General features: G+C 41.3%; 1 protein-coding gene across 3 annotated transcripts in view; it reads left to right on the top strand.

Moving 5' to 3' along the window:
• Positions 1–1,352: 1,352 nt before the first annotated feature.
• Positions 1,353–23,778, top strand: part of col5a3a (collagen, type V, alpha 3a) — a 43,614-nt gene continuing 21,188 nt past the window's right edge. Inside the window, exons 1-20 of one of the 3 annotated variants that reach the window (XM_034143068.1) lie at positions 1,353–1,563; positions 9,334–9,501; positions 9,786–9,999; positions 10,389–10,551; positions 14,552–14,674; positions 16,153–16,575; positions 17,376–17,495; positions 17,595–17,711; positions 17,801–17,854; positions 17,958–17,999; positions 18,444–18,506; positions 20,263–20,337; positions 20,477–20,560; positions 20,686–20,742; positions 21,050–21,103; positions 21,217–21,270; positions 21,396–21,449; positions 22,008–22,061; positions 22,301–22,354; positions 22,894–22,938. In XM_034143068.1, the coding sequence (XP_033998959.1) occupies positions 1,479–1,563; positions 9,334–9,501; positions 9,786–9,999; positions 10,389–10,551; positions 14,552–14,674; positions 16,153–16,575; positions 17,376–17,495; positions 17,595–17,711; positions 17,801–17,854; positions 17,958–17,999; positions 18,444–18,506; positions 20,263–20,337; positions 20,477–20,560; positions 20,686–20,742; positions 21,050–21,103; positions 21,217–21,270; positions 21,396–21,449; positions 22,008–22,061; positions 22,301–22,354; positions 22,894–22,938 (2,103 nt within the window). In that variant the 5' untranslated portion in view covers positions 1,353–1,478. Of the gene's footprint in view, positions 1,564–9,333; positions 9,502–9,785; positions 10,000–10,388; positions 10,552–14,551; positions 14,675–16,152; positions 16,588–17,375; positions 17,496–17,594; positions 17,712–17,800; positions 17,855–17,957; positions 18,000–18,443; positions 18,507–20,262; positions 20,338–20,476; positions 20,561–20,685; positions 20,743–21,049; positions 21,104–21,216; positions 21,271–21,395; positions 21,450–22,007; positions 22,062–22,300; positions 22,355–22,893; positions 22,939–23,778 lie in introns of all 3 variants that reach the window. The other 2 variants (XM_034143067.1, XM_034143069.1) reach the window with 2 other exon arrangements.

Raw genomic sequence — 23,778 nt, 5'->3', positions numbered from 1 at the left:
TTTGAGACTCTTCTCCCTTGAGGAATTATGGCTTGGCTTCTTTTCTCTGTATGTTCTCTGGGATTCAGCTCCAAGTTATTTTACAAAGGCCTGTTGTAGCTTGGACTCGAGAAACGCTATCTTTGGTAATTTTCCAATTAGACAAGGTCTTCACAAGTCTTATCTTAGAGCATGTCTCAACTGAATAGCACAGTAGAATTAATTAGGCTTCTGGCAGAACTGTATTCAACCTGCACAAGTAATCAACACTATAGGCTTAAGTTTTGGCAGATGCTTAGGACAGATGTCCCAGCCAGGATCAGTTTTCATGTGACTTTTTACAACCAATTTGTTCAGCTTATTCCTATCAGCAGTTTCTCTAAAAAAATGATGAAGTTGTTGTTTAATGCAAATAAAATTCACTATGTTATACCTGTACAAATAGATGTAATACAAAATGGAGAAATGCTAAAATATCTGTTTTTAATCTGTTGATGACATGTAAAACAGGGCATTTCTGTCAGAATTTTCTTCATAAAAGAGCTACACAAAGTGGGATTAAATTGTTTTTCAATTATGGGTTTCAAGCCAGATGTGCCTGCTCCTGACCTAGTAGGCCATGACGACCTTTAACCTGAGATGATTTAGCCTCTAGCCTCTCTGTGACCAAGCTCCAGTTTGAACAGGCATGGAGAAACTGAAAGATTAGACTGATGGTGTGGGGATAACCTGCCCTGGAAAGCAAACACCTGACTTCATGAACTGGCCAGGGGTATTGTAATGTTGAGATCTATTGAACTAGGGTTGTATCTGAAGTTCAAAATGTGTACGTCCCACACCCTCCAGCTTCAAGTAATTTATAGAACACTCTGATTATCAGTGGACGTTGAAAGTAAACAGGAAATCAACTAAAAATAAGGAAATTATGAGATAAAATATTCATCATCATTATTAATATTATGAAAAGGGTCACTGTTTTCAATCACTGAGACATTCTGTTCAAGTCTAATTTAACAATACATTCAGATGTTGCCTCCAATATGAAGTCTCTGGGTAATAGTTGCATACCCTGGCTAGATTTAAAAATCAGGAAACTAACCCACATAAGTGACATAGAAACCAAGGTTACTATGTCACTTATTTGGGTAATGAGCACTTTTAGAAGTGAGACCTCACAAATTATCGTAAGTAATAATAATGATTTAAGGGGTTTTACTGCATCTCATCCATGCGTCCTGGGACCGTCCTAATGGGAGGGAAGAGGCGTGGGAGGTGGAGAGAAGAGGGAGGGAGTGATGGTGAGAGGGAGAAATTGAATTAGAAGGGTAGAGCGAAACTAAGAGCCACCACAACAAAACTTCTCCGACCAACAATCAAGCAAGTGGAACTACAGACTGCCTTCTGTCCTTCTCTCTCCGCATGGCTGCTGGGTTCCTAGAAATATAACTTTAGTATAAAGTTTAGCTGGCGGAGGCAGAGGGGGGTCTCCGCTTGGAAAGATGGACCATTTAATAAGGAACAGGTCGCGCAGGAAAATACCGCTATATGTTTTTATCCTGCTTCACCTAACGACGACACATGCAGGTAACGTATTTAGTTAACCATATATGATGCACTGTCCCCTTTATCTGAGTTTCCGTGACTTTTTTCATGCATCACTTGGTCCCATGCCAGAAAAGTTATTGGCGCAAACGAATAATATTTACTGCATTTTAAAGTCGGATCCTCCAGGGTCGTGCACAACTTGTAGGCTACATACGTGATCTGAATGTAAACCTATGCATACGTATTAATATGCCGCGTGATTTCACAATTTACACGCATTTGATTGACTCAGTAGGCTACTCCTTGTTCCAGCTTAAATTTGAATTGAACACATTTCCAATGTTTTCAATTTGAATGTCTCCTTGCTGCGTCAGGTGAGCTGCAAGACTCGCAGCGACCTCAGGAGATGTGATGTCATGTTTGAGTTTGCTTGTGACCAGCGTCGGTTTACTGTGAAAGGGTTTAACGTTGGCTTGAGAAAGAGGGGAATGGCTGAACACTGACCGAACAGAGTAGATTAAAATTCCTGTCATGGATCTGTTTAATGTGCCCTCTGCTCACATAGGTCTTAAGTGAAGGTGCTTTACACTCTTACTGCCTTAGTTATGATCATTCTGGCACACTTCAATATTTAACATGTTTTTTTTGTAGGTAGCTCCTTGGTTCATTTTTTACACACTTGAGTCTTCTTCTAGGGTTGAAGTAGCCGGATTGATTTGTCAATTATCCACCTGCAAGAGGTGGTCTGTCACACAGCTGTTTCTCTCCATCTGTCAAACAGTGACCTGGTGTTCACATTTGTTGCACTTTCAGGCTTGTTCAGCAAGTGCTGCACCCATTTAGACTTCCTTGTCCCCAAGATAGCCAGTAACAACCAGCTTGTGCCATACATACTATATGTAATTTAGCGCACTGCTATCTGTCACCCACACAGGTCTGCATGCCCTGTGGCTGTGTCCTGAGCATCTCCAACTGGCAGCAGACTATTTCATGCAGGTGCTGCCTTTAAAGACTCCCTCAGCAGCAGGAGTTAACCCCATGGTCACCACAAGTGTATAAAAATGTCTAATTTTCACTAGTGGCTATCCGCATGCACATACTTCATGGCTGGCATGATTTGTTGGAATTCATTGGCTGGCATAAAGTGATGGCAGGAGGAAGCAAGCCAACTAACATAATCACACTCAATTGACACAGCGGCTGTGGCGCCCACTGCTCTCTAATGAGGGCTGTGAAGTGAGAGGCCGAGAAGATTTAAAAGTGCATGGGACATATGGTGGTGCTGATATGGCTGTCTTAGATATGTGCATGGGCTTGATAATGTGTCTGCGTCTCTTGAGTCTGTGCGATTTGTGTGCAGCTGTGTGTGTATTACAGTGCCAGAATGTTTTCCCATATGCTTTCTGTGTGTGTTTGAGAGAGATGAGAGAAGACTTTGTAGTCATGTTTGCTGACAGGAAGTGAGACATTCTTGCACACGTCCACAGCTAGTTTCAGTTCGAATCCTCTGTTCTTTTGCCTCAACACAGTTTCGTTCAGTTTTTCTTTCTTTCTTTTTATGTTCTTGGGAATAGGGAGTGTTTGTTTTTATTTGATATGCTTTATCTCTTTTTAACATCAACGTTCAACACTTGCTCATTCCCTGCCTCATCCTTGACTGGTTCCATGAGAGAGGGGAAATCGTGCGTACCACCCCCTCACTGCGTCCCGTTTGATCAAGCCTCCTTGCCTGCACCAGACTCCCAATGGAGGATTGCCAGCCTTGTTCCCCTTTGATCCATCAAACATGAGTGGCAAATGAAAACAAATGAAAAAGGCAGCTGAATTTAGCAGGATAGAGAATAACACAATATTATTTGTACGCCTGTTACAGCTGTAGTGCTTTTTTTTCTGTTATTGAAGTTTGTGTTTATGGAAAAATTAAACATCAAAAGTGTCAGAGATGCTGATGTCTCTCCCTAGTTGCCGATGCTTCACGTATCATATCAAACTGCTTCTCAGACTTTTAGATGAGGCAACTGTTTGGAATCCCCCCACGTTATTATTATGTAGAAATTATGCTTTAACTCTTAATGACGCCGGATTGCAATCTATAATATTCAACACACATCTGGCTTCCAGAGACTCAGTAACACCCTTCCCCTCAGGCTTCTATGGTTCTGTGTTTCTGATAACTGGATGCTTCAATAAGCTTTATGGGGCTAGTTGTAGATGTTTCTTGTAGAATTGCAATGAGCAGAAATCAGAGGGGCTGACTTCTTTGCAGTGTCCCCTTACATGTAATCTGCCTCAATCTCATTTATGGGCCTCAGAAAAGTGTTATCATATTCATCTATCACGGCACATTTCAGTAGAGACCACATTAGTAAGCTTCCCTTCCAAAGCCATCTGTAGAGTTTTGAAAACAATTTGCTACCCTCACTGACATCGTGACCTGGGTCATGTTTCAACTCCTCTGAACCTGCCAAGTGTCCTTTAGACACAAAGCTGCAACACAGAGGCCCACAACTTGTTAAGAATGTATTTAAAGTGTCCATCAGAAGCACAAAGGAACATAACTTCTAAAGGAGCATGTGCATATACCTGTCATACACATGGTGTTCTACTTTGATTTTGCCAGCCCTGGTGTTACAATCCAATAATAGCCGCTTCAGAGTTCTAATGTCTGAGAGACTAAATGACAGCTCTGGGCTGAAGCTTGAATGGGCTTGGTCGTGCATGTTTATATCCAGGTAATCCTCTGTGCCTTAAGGTATGTCCACACATGCGCATAAGAACTTGTGTGTATGCACTTCTGTATTTGTTGTGGTGGTGTATCATGTTGCACACATGTTATGAGGACCCAATAGCTTTTGAAGTATAAAGAGATGATAAACATCTTCCAACAGCAGGTCATTTTAAACCTTCTCCCCACCTCTTAAATGTACTTGATATAGTGCCAGGGGGGCAATTCTACGCATGCAGTGGGAATAATAGTAAGGGGATGAATGTTCTGTAGTCAGAACAGTAAAAGGAACATCCTCAGAAGTATATCAGTACAAATGTGAGTGTGGAGCGGCTGTCCAGTTATGGGCCAAGTGGGGCAGGTGTTTTCTCTGAGGGCCAAGCAGCTTTTTGGCCTGTTAGCCTATCATAATGTGAACAAACATGAGCAGAACAAACTGTAGTAATGGAAGAATGTGGTGCTGATGTGTTTTGGAAGGGAAATGTGTAAGCAGAGGCCACCAGAATCTTGCAGCTTCAACACCAAAAGTAACAACAGGAAGCAGCCACTGACATATCAGCACAGCATCCTAAAACAAACTAAAACTAATGTGTTGTCGTTCATGTTGAGTTTATCATTGTAGTTAGAAGAGGATCAGTCTGCAGATTTCTCAGAGACTCTACATTGTAGATTTAATGAGTGAAAAATTGTTACAACATTCTTCTTGATATAAAGAAATACAACTTGAATACAGAAGACCAATTAACACTCCCTATTGCTTTCCCTGTGATGTATTCATTTGATCAAGTAAACAAATGTAAAGCTATTAATAAAGTGGTATTACTATTTTTTTTAATAAAGATCACACTTAAAATTAATTAAAGACTTAATGTAAGACACTTTTGGTTGCATTTATCATCACTTATATTGTCTCCTAATACTATTGATGACCTCATAACCCTTCAGTATTTGGTACAGTCAAAGCAGTTCCCAGCAGTCTGCTACACAACAGCTGACTTGACTTGTTCCTAAACTCTAAGCGATAACTCAAAGCAGACCCAACCACAAAGCAGGGCGATAACTATCTCTGCCTTTCAGTTTGCATACTTCCAGCCCAACAAATGTCTGCATGTTACAGTAAATGAACCTTTCTAGCACACTCTTTTTCATTTTAATAACCTCTGTTTACAAGAAAAGAGCAACGTGTGTGACAGATTAATACAGTGGTCTAAAGTGCTGTTTTTTCCTCTCTGAGGGCATTATAATTAAGCTGCACATAAACAGTGTGTGCAGGCTGTAAGGCTATACTATTGAGTCAGAGTATCAATCTTATTTGGCTTTTCATGCGTTTACATTTTCATCTATTCAGAGCATGTATTAGCTCTCCTCACCTCATTGTGTTATTGTCCACTCACAGCAGTGACCCAGACAAAAGGTCACACCCACCGCTAATTAGATTAAGGCTGTTCTTCATGGAGCCTATGAGAAGCTGTGACTTGATTTATTCAACCACTTAGACTATCTGTCATCAGTTTTCCCTAATCACCACATGCGTTACAGCTTGGTCACAAAAGGTTTTCTGAAGAAATGCCCACTGAACAGTAGTTTTTACGGAGAGTGGAATTTCAGAGAAAGAGTTGATGTTCCTTTACTCATCTCAGGGTGTGGTCCATGGTGGGAAAATGTCCATTGCCCGGATTCGTTTTGGCTTAATTTATTGTAAAAATCCTCCAAGTTCCCAGGAGCAACCGTTTTTGACAGAGTAGTATTGTTTGTGTGCAAGTTGTATTTCCAGGCTGAGTTGGGAGTGTAGGTGGAGTGAGTCATAAAGACTGTCTTCAGACATATTAGCAGTGGAAACACAGAACACATTATGTCCATGTATAACTGAAGCAGTGTTGAGTTGTATGACCGCAGGGCATGGGGAGATTGGTTCAAGTGTCACACGGCCAGATAAGAAACACAGATGTGGACTGTCTGGTGGCATTTCCAGGGGCTATAGTATGATCTGTGTTGTCGAGCTCTTTTCTGTCAGTTAGACTGTGGTCAGCTCTGTCACTGGACAGACATGGATGTCTCATAGAAAGAAAGAAAAGCACAAGAAAAAGGATGCAGAAATGCCAGATGTCTGTGTAATTGCTGAATGTTTGAGATCCTTCCCATGTACTCTGACCTTTTAGTGTGATTGGAAAACTCTCTGAGTCATCAGTCCTCAGAGATCCTGTGATGCTATTTCAAACATGTTGAGCCATAAGTAGCGTGGATAGCATGCTACACAGGCCAACAGAATAACCACAAGGTATAATAAAATAATTGGCACAACTTATAACATAAAGGGATTCAAAGCAGGTAATAGATCACTATCTATCCTGTATTGCTTCATAGATACAGACTTCAGCCGCCTTCCACATATTTTATGCTTGTATTCGATTATATTTTGCAGCAACTTTAATGGATGGAACCAATGAAGTTCAGCACAGGTTTTCGCCTGTTATTGAATCCGCTTGCCTAACTTATAACAGCTTATTTTGGACAATCGGCTGTGAGATGCCTATTATTCTCTGCACGTTTATCTGACAGATCATTGTGAATGCAGTTTCTTTTTTTGGAGGAATTTCTGCTGCTCGTCTCAGATTTCTCCCTTTGGCATTGTTTCACATCTCGTCTGTTCTCTGTTGTCTTGAGAGTGTCAGAGGTCATCAGTCTCCTGACAGCCCATAGCTGAACATGTTTAGAAAGGGGCCACAGCTATTTTCAGAACACATATTTGTTGAGGCAGAAATGCACTTTATGTTGTTCGTAGGGAGATAGAGTCTTTGAATAACTTGAAATTCTTAGAGAAAAACAAAATAAAATTGCAGGAAAGTTAATTGTGTTATTTTGTTTTGAGATTATTTTGTCAGATGCTCTCTTGGACAGGCTGACATCAAATCAAAAATTCCTGCTAAATAAAACCCTTGTTGTTTCAATTTAGAAGATTATTCAGACTTATGCCTTATGACCACTTGTTCTCCCTGTGCATGTGTATGAATGAGCGAGATAGGGAAAGAACTGGAAAGGAAGAAAGATAGACTGAAAGTGAGCACCAGTCAAGGCCAGAGCAGAGCTAAAAAGAGTTCATTTGGGATCAGAAAATTAATGAAATACAAACATTAGGAACTAGGACCCAGACATGATAAGTGCAAAGTTTAGAGTCTCGACAAATATGCAGATGATTATTAAGCTTTTAGTTAAAAGAATAAAAGACTCTGGCAAGGCATGCCTTTTCTTTTTTTTGCTTCGAAAGCAGAGGTCTGATCAGGGCTTTCGAGGATGCAGCTAACTATCTTAATGTAAATGTCAAAATGGTTGCAACCAAAATATTCACTCTTCTTGCTAAGCAACCAGCATTGTCATTTATCTGCATTTCTTTTATTGGGCACCTGTATCAGGCAAAAAGACATCGCGAAGTGCATGTGAAATCAAAAACAATATCAGGGACTATATTCATTAACCATTGAATATGTAGGTGACTTGGCTGTGATATTTATAAGTCAACACCTTATTCCTTGACGTTAAGGTCTTGGTTGACTGTCATGAGGGTTAGAGTAGATTTAAATATTATCTTAAAAGACACAAATATGTATGGGGTTCAGCTGTTATAAGCCAGCATCCTCTTTAATTATTGAATATACACTGCTTGTTTATTACTCTATATCAATAAAAACATAAGCCCTATGGTCTGAAATACCTTTAGATCTGCTGCCTACCAAATGTTTTCCATTGTTGGAGCCTGGCTATAATTCACAGCTTAACCTATTTACAACCCTGTTGCCATGCTAGGGGACTGAGAAGGCGAGCTCACAAAGCTGCTTGGAATAAATGGCCTCTGCTATGCAAACAAATAATGCCATAAAATGCAATGTGGTGTTTTTCTGCATGCAGAGCCTGGGCAACTGTATACTCTATCAACATGTTTAATTAACAAGGGGGGGGAAAAAAGGCCATACTCTGTATTAGCGGCAAGAGCTACAGGAGGCAATTTGGGTTTAGGATCCTCATTTCAGATGCCTGGAATGCTAAGTGCTGAACAGGCTCTCTCCAGCAGCTGGTGGGAGCCTGACTAGGCACAAAACTCTGATCCTGACTAATGCTCACGGCAGCCCTTTATCAACATACATTCGACAACATGACCAGGGGACTGTGAATAAAGCTGAGGCTTATTGTAATGAGAGAGCCAACACTGGCAGAAACTTCAAATCTACAGAGACATCTGTTCATCAAAAATAAATCCCTATCTTAACAAAACATAAGATTGGTTTTCCTGTAATTCAAATCAGCTTGTTTCAAGAGTTTTCATGAGAAAACTATCTCTAGATAGTTTAGCAGTATCGAGCCTTGTTCTGTTTGTTTTTTAGATTTCAAAATTTGATAAAACCTGAAACAAGGGGAAATGGAGAACAAATCTTTGTTTTAAACAAGATTTAAAACAAAGTTAGATGACAAGTTAGGACAGATGTTCTAGCCGTAAGAATACATGAATCATTGATGCGCCTATTTATGCCCATGAAGTGTTTAAATTGTGATAAATGCGATACGGACATATTGCTGCTCGCTGGTGCATAGTGAGCGGTGTGCAGGTGTCAGCTGTCAGGTGTGTTGCAGAAGGATTATGGGCTAGTCTGTGTACCACCCCTATCCTATAATAACCCCCACAGAAGCCTGGCCACCTGCCGCCACATCTCAGAGGAGCCTGTCTCTTCCGACAAGTAGGAAGCAGGAAGCCTCCGCACTTTAAAACAAGCTTCCAGCCACACTAAACCCTGCTCTTCAGCTCTGTAACAACCGGCACTTAACTGAGCCAGACAACAAAGTGCTGTCATACTGATATGACTCAAAGCATGCTGCTGCAATCGGCCATGAGTTCCAGCCTTTCATAATATTTTATAGTTTTGCCCAAGGCTATAAAATAGGAAAGCTTTTTTAAAATAAAAAACTGTCTACTTTAAATCTGTGGAATTAGGAATAGTCCGGCAGCATCACATCAGATTAACCAACATATTTATTTGATCTGCTATATGACAATTTGCAGAAGGTTAACTTGTTTCCTTTCTTTCCTTTTCCAGCTAATCCCATTGACGTTCTGCAAGTGCTGGAGCTGTCAGAGAACATGGAGGGGGTCTCCTTGGAGGCCGGTCTCTGTACCAGCAGGAAGGGTTTGGAGGAGCCCGACCTGGCCTACAAAATAGACAAAAACATCCAGCTCAGTGCTCCCACCAAACAGCTCTTCCCTGGTAAATGACTTTTTTTCGAAGTGGGATTTAAAAAAAATTGCAGAATCTATTAAATGTGTCACTTTTGAGAGAGATTCTTCCCTCAGTAGAAACCTTAAAACATCTGACTTCTAATTCTCTTTACTCCTCCTCGTGAGTGTTCATTGCTTTCGTGGGCAATATTTTTCATCATTATTATCTTTACTCAAGTCTCACTGGCAGCGGGTGGTGCCTGCATGTTATAAAAATATCCACTCCCTGCTGTGCTCTCTCGTGTATGACCTTCTCGTCTCTCTTCCTCTCAGACTCCACATTTCCTGAGAGTTTTTCCGTGATGGCTACAGTAAGAGCTAAAAAGGGCTCCCAGTTCTTCCTGCTCTCGGTGTATGATGTCAATGGGGTGCAGCAGCTGGGGCTCGAAGTGGGCCGTTCGCCTGTCTTCCTATATGAGGACCAGCAGGGGCAACCCACACCAGAAATGTACCCAATCTTCAAGAAAATCAACCTGGCGGATGGAAAGTGGGTATTTTGAGCGTAAAAGTCTCCATTCAAGCAACAAAATAGCTGTCTTTCTTTTCATGTGATGGCACACAGCATCTCATCTGTGTGTTTGAGAGATTTCCCAGCACTGTGTAATATACAATGAATGTGCATGTATAACTTCCCCAGGGTTTCAATTCTGAGGCGGGTGTCAATTCTGCTGTCTGATTCATACAGCACACTTGATGTTCTTGACCTTAAATGTCCTAATGAAAAAAGCCTAACATTATCAGGTTAAAATTAAGTGCTGGTTTTCTTGAATTTAAAGAGGTGTATAAAACCTTTTCGTATTGCTGATTCTGCTGGGCAACAGAATTCTCTTCAGACACTAATGTCCATTAATTTTCCTTCGCTCTTTGTTCTTTCAGATGGCACAGGATAGCCTACAGTGTGCAGGGCAAGTCTGTGACCCTGTACTTAGACTGTCAGAGAATAGAGACACTGGATCTGCTGCGAGGAGACAACGCTGTAGTCAGCACAGAGGGTGTCACTGTATTCGGAAGACGGCTGCTTGACGAAGAAGTATTTGAGGTAGGATATTGTCAAAGTATGGGAAGTTTGAATATATTATGTATCGTGTTCAAACAATGAAGGTGATTGCCAGCAAATGTGTTTAGGCATCTCTTGTTGAGGCAGACAAAGAAAAGGTAGTATGTGGGTTAGTATCATGTGAACCTTGAGTTATTAAGTATATAGGTGTAATGGAGACTGGAGTAATATGACATTAGTTTTGGGAAAATGTGCATGTAATTGCACAAGAAAAAGGTCCTGGGTGTTAATCGATTCCTGAACATATGGGGAGCCTACATCACATAGTTTGTATCTATATGGCATGGTACAATGTACAGTTTTGTCTGAGAAACAGTCAGATAAGAATAATATAAAATAAATTACTAAATTAAGCTAAGAAAACATTTAACAGGGAAAATCATAGTTCAAGGGGCTATGGGGTGACAAGGGTTTACCGTCACTCAAGGGCAGCGAGAACAAAGCAAGAGCTTGAGGAGGGGGCGTGCTGTTTAGACGTGCCTAGCATCATCATTTCCATTGCAAAGCCAAGTATTGACACATTCTCTATGCGGTTGGACATTGGAAACATGTTGTTTTCTTTGGCCTTGTCTTGTGATGGTTCTGACTTCCCTCAGGAAAAAAACCTGCTTCATATCTTTGTTTTTTTCTTTTAATTATTAGTTGTATCACAGAAACATTGAGTTTTTCTAAACGGCATCTACCAAAAAAAAGTAAAGCACATTGAATTGTGTCAAAGGTGCATCAATATGATGGGAAAACGTGGAGGAGCACGAAGCTTCAAACTAAGCCCTGGGAGAGGTTCCAATTCCTTTATTTCTCTGCGGTAACCTTTATTGCCACAAGTCATTCTTTGTGCTTTCCATGACAATATGCAACCACTGCTCCATTGTCATTCTGAAAGAGGCTCCACACGTCCCAAATCTCTCGCACACAGCATGAAATAGAGATCAGCTCAAGCCCATTCTCCTGCCATGCCCCCTCTTGCAAAGGAGCAATACAGAGGAGAAAAGATAGAGAGAGGTATAAAACATATCAAATTCAGAGAAATTAAATCCCCCCCAAATCTTTGTCCCCTGAGACACCGAAAATAACCAACAGTTTATAAAAGGGAACACACTATTTAACTTAAGTAGAGTACAGAGGAAGGGGACAGAGGTTATCACTCCCTATTGGCCTAATGGACAGAAACCACAGCTTTCTTCACTTTCTCCAGGAGGAAACAGATGTCCAAGTAAACACTTATAGCCTTCGGGTTTTGTGTGTAGTCAATAACTACCTTCCTCACCTTGTCCACTCATTAACCTTAACTTCTCCATTAACCTTTCCTCAGTTACCCCTCCCATGCAATACGTTACTCTCCGCTCCCTTCCTGCCCTTCCCTCTCACATAACAGGCATTCCAGTTTTTAAATGAATTGATGTCCCACTTCAGTAAGGAAATGTATCTCTTGTTGGCTCTATACATTTCCCTTTTTAGAAACAAAAGAGACAGTTGCATCTTTGGCCTTGCTCCAAAAACACTCTCATGCCATTATTCATCATCCTAAAAACGATTTGTAGTGGAGAGTAAACCCCTTCAGAGGATCCAATCAATCCTTTAGTCCGATCATATTTTCTGCGGTTATTCTGGTCATTTTATTAAAGTTCGAAAGAAGCTCAAATGAGCCATCCGTTTAATTCTTCTTTGACACATGTGATGGTAAAATAAGTTTGAGTGTTTATGAATTCACAGCTTTGTGCATATCTAGGCCTCAGTGTTACACACCTCTGGTGAGGCTGGTACCATGGGGAGGAGAGATTAACAGGCTGACCTCGGCCCTCTGTTCCCAGGCCCTGGTTCCGGCCCAGTGTTCCTCAGTGTGGGAGCTCAGCGTGGGAGCATTGGCAACGTGGTCAGCCACTAATGTCTCTATTGCTTCCAGATTGTCCTACAAATGACTACAAAAGTTTGGTGTTGAAATGTAACAAACATTAAACTGTCCACCAGCCTGGTTGTGCTCCTTTGGCCGCAGCCTGCCCTGTTTGTGCCTCTGACACGCTGGTTGCTTCGATAAGATCCAGCCAGAGTTTATTTGTTAGGAATTTCAGAACATTTCCGTTTCGATTAGGGCTGGAAATAAGATGTTTTTGGCTCACTTTTACAGGCATGTTTAAACCCAAACCTGTCAAGCATATCGTTAAAGGGCTGCTTTATTTAAATACTTAGCACCCCATTGCTTTACAACAGAAATTGTAGAAGCACATTAAAACGGTCAAGGTCTATTTAAGTAATATTTTGCCCTTGATAATAACTTGTCTCAAGGTGGCCAGAGGTTTTTGATTTGTTGTGAGCATCTGTTGCATTTTAAGCAAATAAGGAGAATCCACATGCTGTTTTCCTTCAGTGAGCTTACACTTTTGGCTTTTCTTTCACCCACATGAGGTTATGAGTCACACAAACACACAAGTACTTCATTGACGAGATTGGAATCTGATTACGGTACTGCAAATTAATCTGCACCTCATGTAATGTCTACTTATTTGTGAATTGGTGAAGGGAGGTTACTGTTTGCTTTCTGGCACCACACACCTTTTTGCAGACAGCTGGGGAAAGCAAAGAGGTCACTCTGAAACACTAATGAACCCTTGCCAACAAAGCCATGTGTGACCTCATGTGTGGATTCAGCTGAGGTGTTTTCCCTTTCTGTGTCCTCTTCAGAAGTCTTTGGCCTGTCCTTAATGGAGAATGGCAGCGCTTGCATTATTTTGGGCAACACTTTACTCAATCTGTCTCGCAAAGGGGAGAGCTCCTGCTGCGAAAGAAAACAGGAAAACTTCTCTGTGAAAGTGTCTTTGATCTCAAATTGAGATTGGATTAGATTGGAATAACTCCCCCCACTGCTTTTCTCTCTGTCTCTCACCTCAGATTGCAATATTTTCCTTTGCATAACACAGGCTTCTGGCTGAAACAGCGAGGTAAAAGGATTAGTGGATAAGAACAATTTTTGTACGTTTGATGTCATAAATGAAAGCATAATGTCCACGCTTATTCCTATGTTTACAGTTTTCTGCATGGTGATTAAGACTTTGAATAGACTTGCATTGCTGATACAGCAGAGGCTGAAATGGAAGATATATGAGCCGTTGCCGTGTCACAAATACGATATGTTTTGATTTATTTCACCCCTGGCCACTAAAGCCTAATTAATGACATTACAATGGGACTATAATTACCACAACATCAAGCAGTTAATTTGACGCCTTTTATCATAAATGGTTGCCCAGCTGTCACCGGATAACATTTCACCCGGCAATACGGTATGTTCGCAGTGGCCTGTCAGTTACATGGACTCCTATCAATAATGTCATCTAAACGTTCTCAAACACTTTGCCATTATGGCCATCTATTGATTGTAATATAAGTAAGAAAGCATTTGTAAACCATTGGCATTTTAATTTGATAATTCTATGATTAATAAGTTAATCGACAATTAATATACTAAGTATCTTAGCTCAAAATAGCATTATGTAATAGTATAAAGTAGACAGAAGACAGAGTGATGTTGAATGTAAGGCTGTTGAAGGTAACAGAGGCTCCACGCTTAGTGCTGCAGGGTGCAGCAGTGCTGTCTGTGTGTGAGTTTGTGTATAGACACTGGCTTTGCCTCCAGGGCTGGATAGAAAGTGAAAGGTCCTGACAGGGTGGTGAGAGAAAGCTATTTGACTGTTTCGTGTACACAATCAAACTTCTCCTGGAGTTATGGGAACTCAGAGAAGCTGTGGTCAGTAGCAATTGTAACTGTAGTTTGATGATGCTACTGTATTATATCTTGCTTTACATCTAGGTATGAACGCAGTTCTGTTGTTCCCCTACTGTCTCTATTCTTTTGATACATGTTCAATCTACTGGTCCTTGTAACATCTCTTCACTGTGTAGTGTAGCAGCTGCTGTCAGTTTCTGTCTGCTTCTTCTGTATGACTGACGTTATAACTTCTATCATTTCTGTCTGCCTGTATTTCAGGGAGATATTCAGCAACTACTGATTCTGGAGGATGCCAATGATGCTGCCGAATACTGTGTAAACTACATACCAGACTGTGACTTTGATTTGCCATACACCAGCAAATTGCCAACGATTCATGAGGTCAGTACTTCCACTAACAGCAGGCAATGCCTTCAATTAAAAAACAAGCGCAAATCTTGGTATAGTTTTTGGAAAGTTGCTACGGTGAAGTATAGTATAAGGTCAACAACTGAAGTCTGCTTATTTAAATGCATTCTATTGTTTTGATTGTTTGATTGAATAAGAGTTTTCCGTAGTTTACTAGCTCTGTGTTTTATGATGTAGTTGCTTAAGTGGGCTTGCAGAAGCACTTGCTTCACAGCCAACTACTACAAGCAGCCCAAGCATGCCTATCAATAGAGCTATGAGTCCCTAAGACTTGTATGATTTATAAGCAGCCAAGAGTCCGAGCCAAAATAAGGTCTGAGTATCGTGCAAGCGTGCCGAGTCTGTTTGAAAAAAGATAGATAGAAGGGGCCATCAGTCAAAGGAGAAGTGTCTTCTCAGTGCATTCTTATGGACACGGAACACACACAACACACACACACACACACACACACACACACACACACACACACACACACACACACACACACACACACACACACACACACACACACACACACACACACACAACACACACACACACACACACACACACACAACACACACACACACACACACACACACACACACACACACACACACACACAATAATTCAAACATGATATAATAGCTCTTCCCTTCCTCCTTCAATCATGGATATAAATGACTGTATATTTCTTTGGTGGTGTGTGAAAGATAGAGATAAGAAGAAGGGAGGCAGCCAGAGGAATAGAGGCCGATGGAAGCTGGACTTCAAGGATCACATGATTTTAACTGAACACTTACATTTCTCATGTGTTCATTTTTTACGAGTCACCACGTGCTTACACTAATATTTGTGTTCCCACATGTGACTACATTTGAGTCTGCACTTAAATGTGTGTGCTTGGTCACTGATTATTCTCCAGAGATGGCACTCTAATGGTAGTGTTGTTAGGCCATTTTCATAATCATCCAGCTGGCTTTTAAAGAACTACAGATGAGAAATGAGCTCTGAATCCAGAATGTCAACATCCGTCATTCCACTGACCTACTTCTCATCATTTCATCAAGTGGATCAAAATCACTTCTCTGATGACTTTTCCAGACTTGGCCTTATGAGTCATTTTCAAATCACTTACATGCAATGGACATCTCACTGCAGTATGAAACAACCCATATTTGCTAGAGCACACAGAATTAGCATCTCTTTAGGACCATAAAGAGTGACCCCCTGACCCCACAAAGCATCACGAGCAAACAATTCTACATTTGTTTGTCCCTCATTTTATGTTTACTTTGGGTTTTTGCCAGCTCAATGGGAATCACAGTAGGTGTCTCACCCTATAAGAGTGCTTGTTTGCATCACTACTTTACTGTCTTCGGCTATTATTGTGTTTTCATTCACAGCAGTGTTGGTTTAACCCCCATTCTCTACCTGTGCCCTCATTCTTGCATTCCCTTTCTCATAAAAGAAGTCCCAACTTGCGTCTGATGCCTTGATGCAAAGTGACCAGCCCGATGAACAAAAGAAGCATTCCAAAAAGGACAAGAAAGACAAAAAGAACAAAAAGAAGAGAGACAAGGGCTCTAAAGGCAAAGGCAAAGGCAAAGGCAAAGGCAAAGGCAAAGGCAAAGGCAAGGGCAAGAAGGGATCCAGAAAGAAAAAACATGGAGAGGGTTTTGAAGATGGCTTTCTCAGAGTGTCCACAACACTGCCGGAGTATCTATCCCAAGAACCTTTTCGGACCACAGCATTTCCAGAAATGAAAAGCATCTTAGAAGCTTTCATCCCCACTGAAGTCTTCGACAAAACCCTCATGGAGATGCCCACACATGAGCCTGACTCTACAGCTGAGGCCAGCACGGTGCTGCCCAGTGCACTGCCTGAATCAAAGGTTACTGAGGAGGTAGAAAAGTTCACTTGTAGATGCCCTCCCCATCCTGCCATGTTAACTGATCACTCCCTTAATACCTCCTAACCATAGCGAGCACCTCTTCCCTTTCCAGTTTCTTACCACCACCACTAACCAGCACCATCCTAATCATCACCTTTACTACCAGAAAGCAGGGAGAACGCATCTTTGACATTTTTGATGATCTTACTATATGCCTTCTTCCTGTGTGTTTTTTTGAGAGTTTTTTTGTGAAACATGCATACGCATGTCGAGAAGCATGATATGGATGTTACATACAGTATTTTCTTATATGTTAACCTGCAGAATAACTATTGGGTTTAGAGGTCATTCAATGTGAATATTTGCTAAATTTTGAATTATGAAAATGCCAAAATAACTTTATATCATTTTGTTTTAAATCCAATAATTCTTTTAACCTCCCACTGAAGCAAACAAGGAATGTTTGTGTATGTTTCCTTCATGTCTATTATCTGCTAATTAACCAAGTAAACAAATGCTTCATGCTCACGCTGTTTCTGTAGCAGTGGCAATCTCTGCCATGCTGCCACATAAATCTGATGCAGTCCATCAGCTAATTACACTCCAGCAATGTAATTAACTGCACACCTGTCAACTTATCCTGAATAATCAACACATAAAATACAACTGTTTTGCTAACATTCTTATTGTGCGTTACAAAATGTGCTTAAACTTGGAAGCACTGGGTGCTAATGAGAAGAGCTCAGTGTCCCCTGCTTCATATCTGCTATGACTCATTGAGCCCATGTGTTGGCCCGCAGGAGGACACGCCAGTGAAGGAGCCAGTAATGGAGGAGCATGGAGATGACCTTTACGGAGACCTCTACGATGATCTCTCAGTTTCCACGGTAACTGCGGGCTCGAATGTAACAGATTATGAGGTAGGTTAATTGAAAATGCGAGAAACTTCCCAGCACAAACAAATTACGAGTTTATTTTGGTATTTACTACACCTGAATGGAGTTTTTTTTCCTTAATAGGTTCTTGATTATGAATATTACAAGAATGACACAGAGCCAGAGTATGAAGAGTATGAATTATACGAAGAAGGCTTTGACTTTGCAGAGCAGGAAGGAGCAGAGACGTGGGATGCAGAGGTAATTCTCAACATGAACTACATCACAACTTCAAATGCAAGTGTCAAGTGATTTGTAAAAATCCACATCCATCCGTTTCTCCTCCTCAGGTTGAACTCAGAGCAGAGAAAGGCCAGAAGGGAGAGCCAGCCATTATTGAGCCGGTGAGATGCAAGAGACATTTAATGAATAGCATAGTAGCTTTAGTTATAAGCATGGGAATGAGTTAATACTCTTCTAATTGTATCTGTCTGTGCCTGTTTCTAGGGCACATTAGTAGAAGGACCCCCAGGACTACCAGGGCCACAGGTAAGCCTTTTCACTGTCTGAATAAAAGGAAATGAAACTTTTGACAATGCCTCATCTCTGTGACTGTACAGGATGTGGCACAGTGGAAAATAAGCAGGAACTGTCCAGATGTGGTGCAAAATGTAATGTTATAACCATCAGGATGCAATATGTTGTTTTCCGAATAGGAAATAGGTTTTTCAACCCTAAAAATACACCCCTGTGTAGTAATGAAATACAATATGACACTTCAATGAAAACAGTTTCCTAATATTTAGTGTACCATTAACACACAATGGAGTGTATCCTTAAAAATAAGTAACCATACTTTGATTCAAAACGACATAAAGGAATGATAAGGAATTATTGTCAGGTTTTTGAAGGGTTTCGATAATACATAGAATAAGTTAAATAAATATTCCTAAATAAATATGTGTTTCAGTGCTCTGTATGTTTCCTCCACAGGGGCTCTTCGGCCCAGCTGGACCAACAGGCCCTTCAGGACCCAGAGGAGACCCTGGTGACCTGGTGAGTGCAGCTTAGGTCGTGACCTGGGCCCTTATGAGTAGTTTGACACCATTTTAACTCCTTCACCTTTGGGACAAAGCTTGGGGCTTAACTGCGATGTGAACTGAGCCTACTGGACTTAAGGGATGGAAGTTGACTCACTTGTCTGACATGATTTACTTCTATGTGCGTGTGTGATTTGTCTATGATTCATCAAAATGGAACACACACACACACACACACACACACACACACACACACACACACACACACACACACACACACACACACACACACACACACACACACACACACACACACACACACACACACACACACACACACACACACACACACACACACACACACACACACACACACACACACACACACACACACACACACACACACACACACACACACACACACACACACACACACACGATGGGGTTTCTACCAAAAGTGTTGATTACATTTTATAACCATTGAGAGACACGTAGCTTGCATCACTTGAATCTATATGTACTGTATCTCAAGCTCTCTTTCAAAGCCTAATTACTAACCATTTAGTTATATGAAAACATTTTTAACAGTATTGTAAATGTTGCACCGTAAGAAAAATTTGTCATCAAATATTTTAATATATGATGCCTTTGTATGTTATAATTCAACAAAACAAAGGTTTTGTAGGTATTATAATAGTCAAATGCATGGAGAACAAAGTATTCACTCTCTGTCCTAAACGGCTTGTTGGAGCTCCTGCCCCCCCCTCCCTGTGAGCCCAGTGGCCGTCTGCGAGACAGCGAGACACAGCGAAACCCAGCCTGAAACACACACACACCCGCAGCCTGGCTGGGAGTTTGTGTGTGTGCTCAGGCTGAGTTCCGCGGTGTCTCGCTGTCTCGCCGACCCCACACCAGTGAGCCAGCTCACAGTGTCCCGCTCCACGCAGCAGCGAGCCTCGCAACGTCCCGCCGAGTGTGTGTGTGTGAGGAAGTCCGCGGATTGGTCCAAACGTAACGGCTCCGCGGATGTAACATAACAGCTCCGCGAATTCCAATCTGCGGAGCCGTTACGTTACGTCACTATACCCAAATACGTCACTGTACCCAGGAAGAAAAAGAGAAATCTCCAACGAGGCGTTCTGGGGCAGCATAGACAGGTATTTTCTGTGTTAGAGTTTTACTCGCTACAGGGTGTACTTTGAGGGTTTGTGACTCTGCAGACCGTTTACATGAATAAAAAGCTACGTAACACACAAGGGGACGGGTAATAACCAGAAAAGCATGACATGGGACCTTTAAGCCTATACACTACAGATGTACACATACTATTTAACTCTCTAAGGATTTATTTTATTTAATGATTATTGGAATATCCTCTAGAAATTCAAGGCATTAGGTAAAAAAAAAATCCAATGTGGTAAATTAGTAAACAATATTCCCACTTCTGCTTCACTTGTTCGTGGAACCAGTGTCAGATAAAATAAAAATGAAAATGTTTTATCAGTAGAGGAAAAATATCTTACTGATTGGAATATATATCAGATAACTTTTAACAGTAATCTAATAAACACAATCTTAATGACTCAATGCAACATTAAATTACGTGTTAATTATTGTTAGTTACAGTGTGTAAACTGAAGTTAAGGGACTGTATGTGTGACCTGTGGACATGGAGCAAAGGTTGTTTTTGCAGCGATAAGATTGCAGGGAAGTTTTTTTCTCTGTGCACACAGTAGCCAATGTTTATCCCTTTTCCCTGACTCTCTTTTTAGGGCCCCCCGGGACGTGCTGGGATTGCTGGGGTTGATGGGATTCCGGGTCCTCCAGGAACCCTGTTGATGCTTCCAGTAAGACCTTACAGCATGCTGACAGAGTGGTACAATGTGGTGTAATGCCATTACCACAAGGGGGAGCTGTGTGATTGAATTCATTTACATTTGGTGAATCCTGCAGTGTGAACTGACTCATCTTTTTCATTGCCTCAAGTTCCAGTATGGAGGTGATTCCCAGAAGGGACCAGTGGTGTCTCCACAGGAGGCACAGGCACAGGCTATCCTGCAACAGAGCCAGGTACAACTGTCATCCGTGACTGTTGATATTTTCATTCTATGCTTTTAGACCAATTTGTTGCATATTAAAAGTAAAAGGTATCTTGTGCAGTGTACATAAACATCCCCGTTGTGTTTCCCTTCCAGCTGGCACTCAGGGGATCTCCAGGTCCACTGGGTCTTTCAGGGAGACCAGGCCCACTGGTAAGACACTTCCTGACCTTGACCAAATTTGCCTCGTGCCTCAAGGGCTCCTGCGACCTTTAACCTCAACTTCACATTCTGCCTCATCAGGCACAAGCACTTCTCTCTCCCTCCTATCCTACCCACATCATTATGCATGCTCAGTATGTTCAAATTGCTCGTGAAACCACTGTAGAGTTGCAAAACATGAACATATTTTTATTATGATTTGTTCTCAGCTCATTTGAATTTTGTCAGTTTGTTGCTGAATTGGAGTTAAATTGCTTTGGTGCATCGTGTCATGCTTTAATGAAATGTGTTTTTGCAGGGACTTCCAGGTTCCACTGGGCTCAAAGGAGACCAGGGAGACAATGGCCCCTCTGTAAGACAATACATTATTATTACTTGATTTTTGGTCACACTATTGACTTCCAATTGTCCTTTTGACTTCCTTTTAAAATATATTTACTCTTACTCTATTTCTTTCTCATCCAGGGATCAGCAGGGTCTCCTGGCCCTCAAGGAATTAATGGAAAGGCTGGAAAGAGGGTGAGATATCTTGAGTATTGCAGGGTTAAACACTCAACATGTCTCTGCATTTACCGCTTACAGCATATTGTGCAAGATTCCAGATAAAGCAAAAAACAATTTCAACTGGATTGTGTGTCTTACAGGGGCGTGTGGGAGCAGACGGCGGTCGTGGAGCTCCAGGTGAAACAGGTTCTAAGGTAAGATTGTATTGATCTCTCTGCACTGCAATGCAGGCGATCATTTCAACGAAGTCTTTAATGCTTATAGGATATTAGTTGAGGTCATTGCTGTGTGAATGTTACATTGACAGTTGTTACAACTCATGCTGAGGTTTGATGTTCTGTTTCCATGAACACAACAAAACCACACACGTTTAAGCGGCAGGGTCACACACACTATCTTCACTTGCAAGTGTAAGCTTTTATGTATCCAGCGGCCCGCAGCTTTTTATGTACATGTATATATATATATTGACAACAAGGCAACTCAATACCTAACAGCTGCAGGAAGAGTTAGCAAATAAATCAGGCTCCCTCGATGCTGTGTCTAACAGAAGAACAGAGTCTTTATCAGTCAAAGCAGCATTTTAGCAGACCTACAGCTAATCTGAAAGCTCCCTCTCCCCAACACATACGCAGAGCAGATGGGAGGCTCTGCCAGGGGACACTTTTAGGACAATTCTGCTAATGTTTACACATTACCATATGTTTGTGTCTTTCAGGGTTTAATGCACTTTCTTCTCCATTACTTTTCAGGGTGACAGGGGTTTTGACGGCCTGCCAGGTCTCTCAGGAAACAAGGGACACAGAGTGAGTTAGATTTGTTAACCTAGCATGTCACTGTATTTATTTAGTCATTTAGGCATTTACACCTCATGCATGAATACCTTACACATCATATGGCAGGTTGTTATTTGCACATTATTATCATGATCATTGTGATTCCTATGATGACAGGGTATACAAAAACAAATGGTAGATTCTGCTGTGCTAAAATTAGAACAGTCCTAAATATATTGAGGGTTGTGGCTAATGCTTTTATCTTGTAGGGGGACAGAGGAAAGCCTGGCCCTCATGGGCCTGACGGAGATTCTGGAGAAAAGGTGAGTGCACAGTATTACTTTCATCAAACAAAGGCTAGAAGATACTTCTGGCAGCATTGCTTTGTTTTTCTTTTTTCTTTTTCATTAGACAAGGTTAAATAGCCTTTTCAGATCAGTGAATGAATTCTACAATCCATCTAGATGGTAAAGCACCACCGATCAAAGTAGGCTTTACTGAAGTCATAAACTCTTCAATCTTTTTTGTTGCAAGGCGCTGGACTGAGTTCATTCACGATCAAGGTTTGCTAAAGAAATGAAAGCTATGCTGCGCATCCCTGACATAGAATTGAAAATATGAAAGATAGAAGCTCTCTCAAGATAGTATCAATCCATGCAGGCGGTCGGGGGAAATTTGAGAGAGCGATCTATTAGTCTTTGCTGGAAGATAGTTGAGCCTTATCTGTCAGGCAGGGAATTTCTATAATGAGCTATTTTCACAGATTATGTCCGTGGGGATATAAATGTATCCACGCCTGAGGTTGATTTAAAGAGTTGCATAACATTTTGGTGTTGAATCTTTTTCCATCTTGTTATTTCAGGGGACCGATGGACCTTTGGGGCCAAGAGGGCAACCAGGCGAACCTGTGAGTAACCCCATCTGTAATGATATGTTCTCTCCTAGTGCACATAATGCAGTAGTTCATGTTTATTGCTTCTGTAAATAAAAAAAGGTAAATGTAAAAGATATGTATCAAGTCTTAACATTGGATTCTCTGAGAAATTCTTACACAAAAACCCTCTTTTAATGCAGAAACACAGAAACAATTTCCAGAAAAAAACATGGGAGGATTGTTGGAGATCACTAGATTAAAGCTAAGGCAGAATTTTAGCCCAAATCGTACACTAAAATTACAAAAAACGTCTTCTCATACTGAACATGAGCAAAGCAATAAAACTGCATCATAGTTTACGATATACAACAACAATGAAAAACTGTACTGCCACAGTGCTCACCGTAGCATAAAGAGAGAAAAGGTCACTTGGAAAAGGCATGCAGCTTGAAGACAAGAAAAGGCAAACATATATTCAAAATCTGTCATCGAGACTCTACCTGTAGGGTAGCTTTAGATCAGAGACCACTAGGTTTAAAGAGCACTGTTGAAGAAGCTGTCATTTCTCCTGTGTACCTCTGCGGTGAACGCTGGTTTATTGCTTATGACTCACACTCTATCTTTCTCCCAGGAGGTGAGGTTGAAGCACAGCGGGGCTCTGTCCTTCCGAATGGATCACCAATGCAGGACAAACTAGAGTCCAATAAGACATGTTAGGAAAGCTGTGTTTAACTACAAAGATACAGTACATGAAAGGAGATTAGTTGGCTGGTTTAATGAGAGCGATAGAGAGGAAGTGATGGGAAAAGTGAGGCAGCAAGAGACAAATGCGAGGCAGAAATTTGGTTGGTGTTGAAAGAGATAAGAGAGGAA

This window comes from Trematomus bernacchii, unplaced genomic scaffold (genome assembly GCF_902827165.1).
Source record: "Trematomus bernacchii unplaced genomic scaffold, fTreBer1.1, whole genome shotgun sequence".
NCBI lineage: Eukaryota > Metazoa > Chordata > Actinopteri > Perciformes > Nototheniidae > Trematomus > Trematomus bernacchii.
The sequence above is the reverse complement of the archived record's forward strand: the minus strand, read 5'-3'. Positions and strand labels throughout refer to the sequence as shown.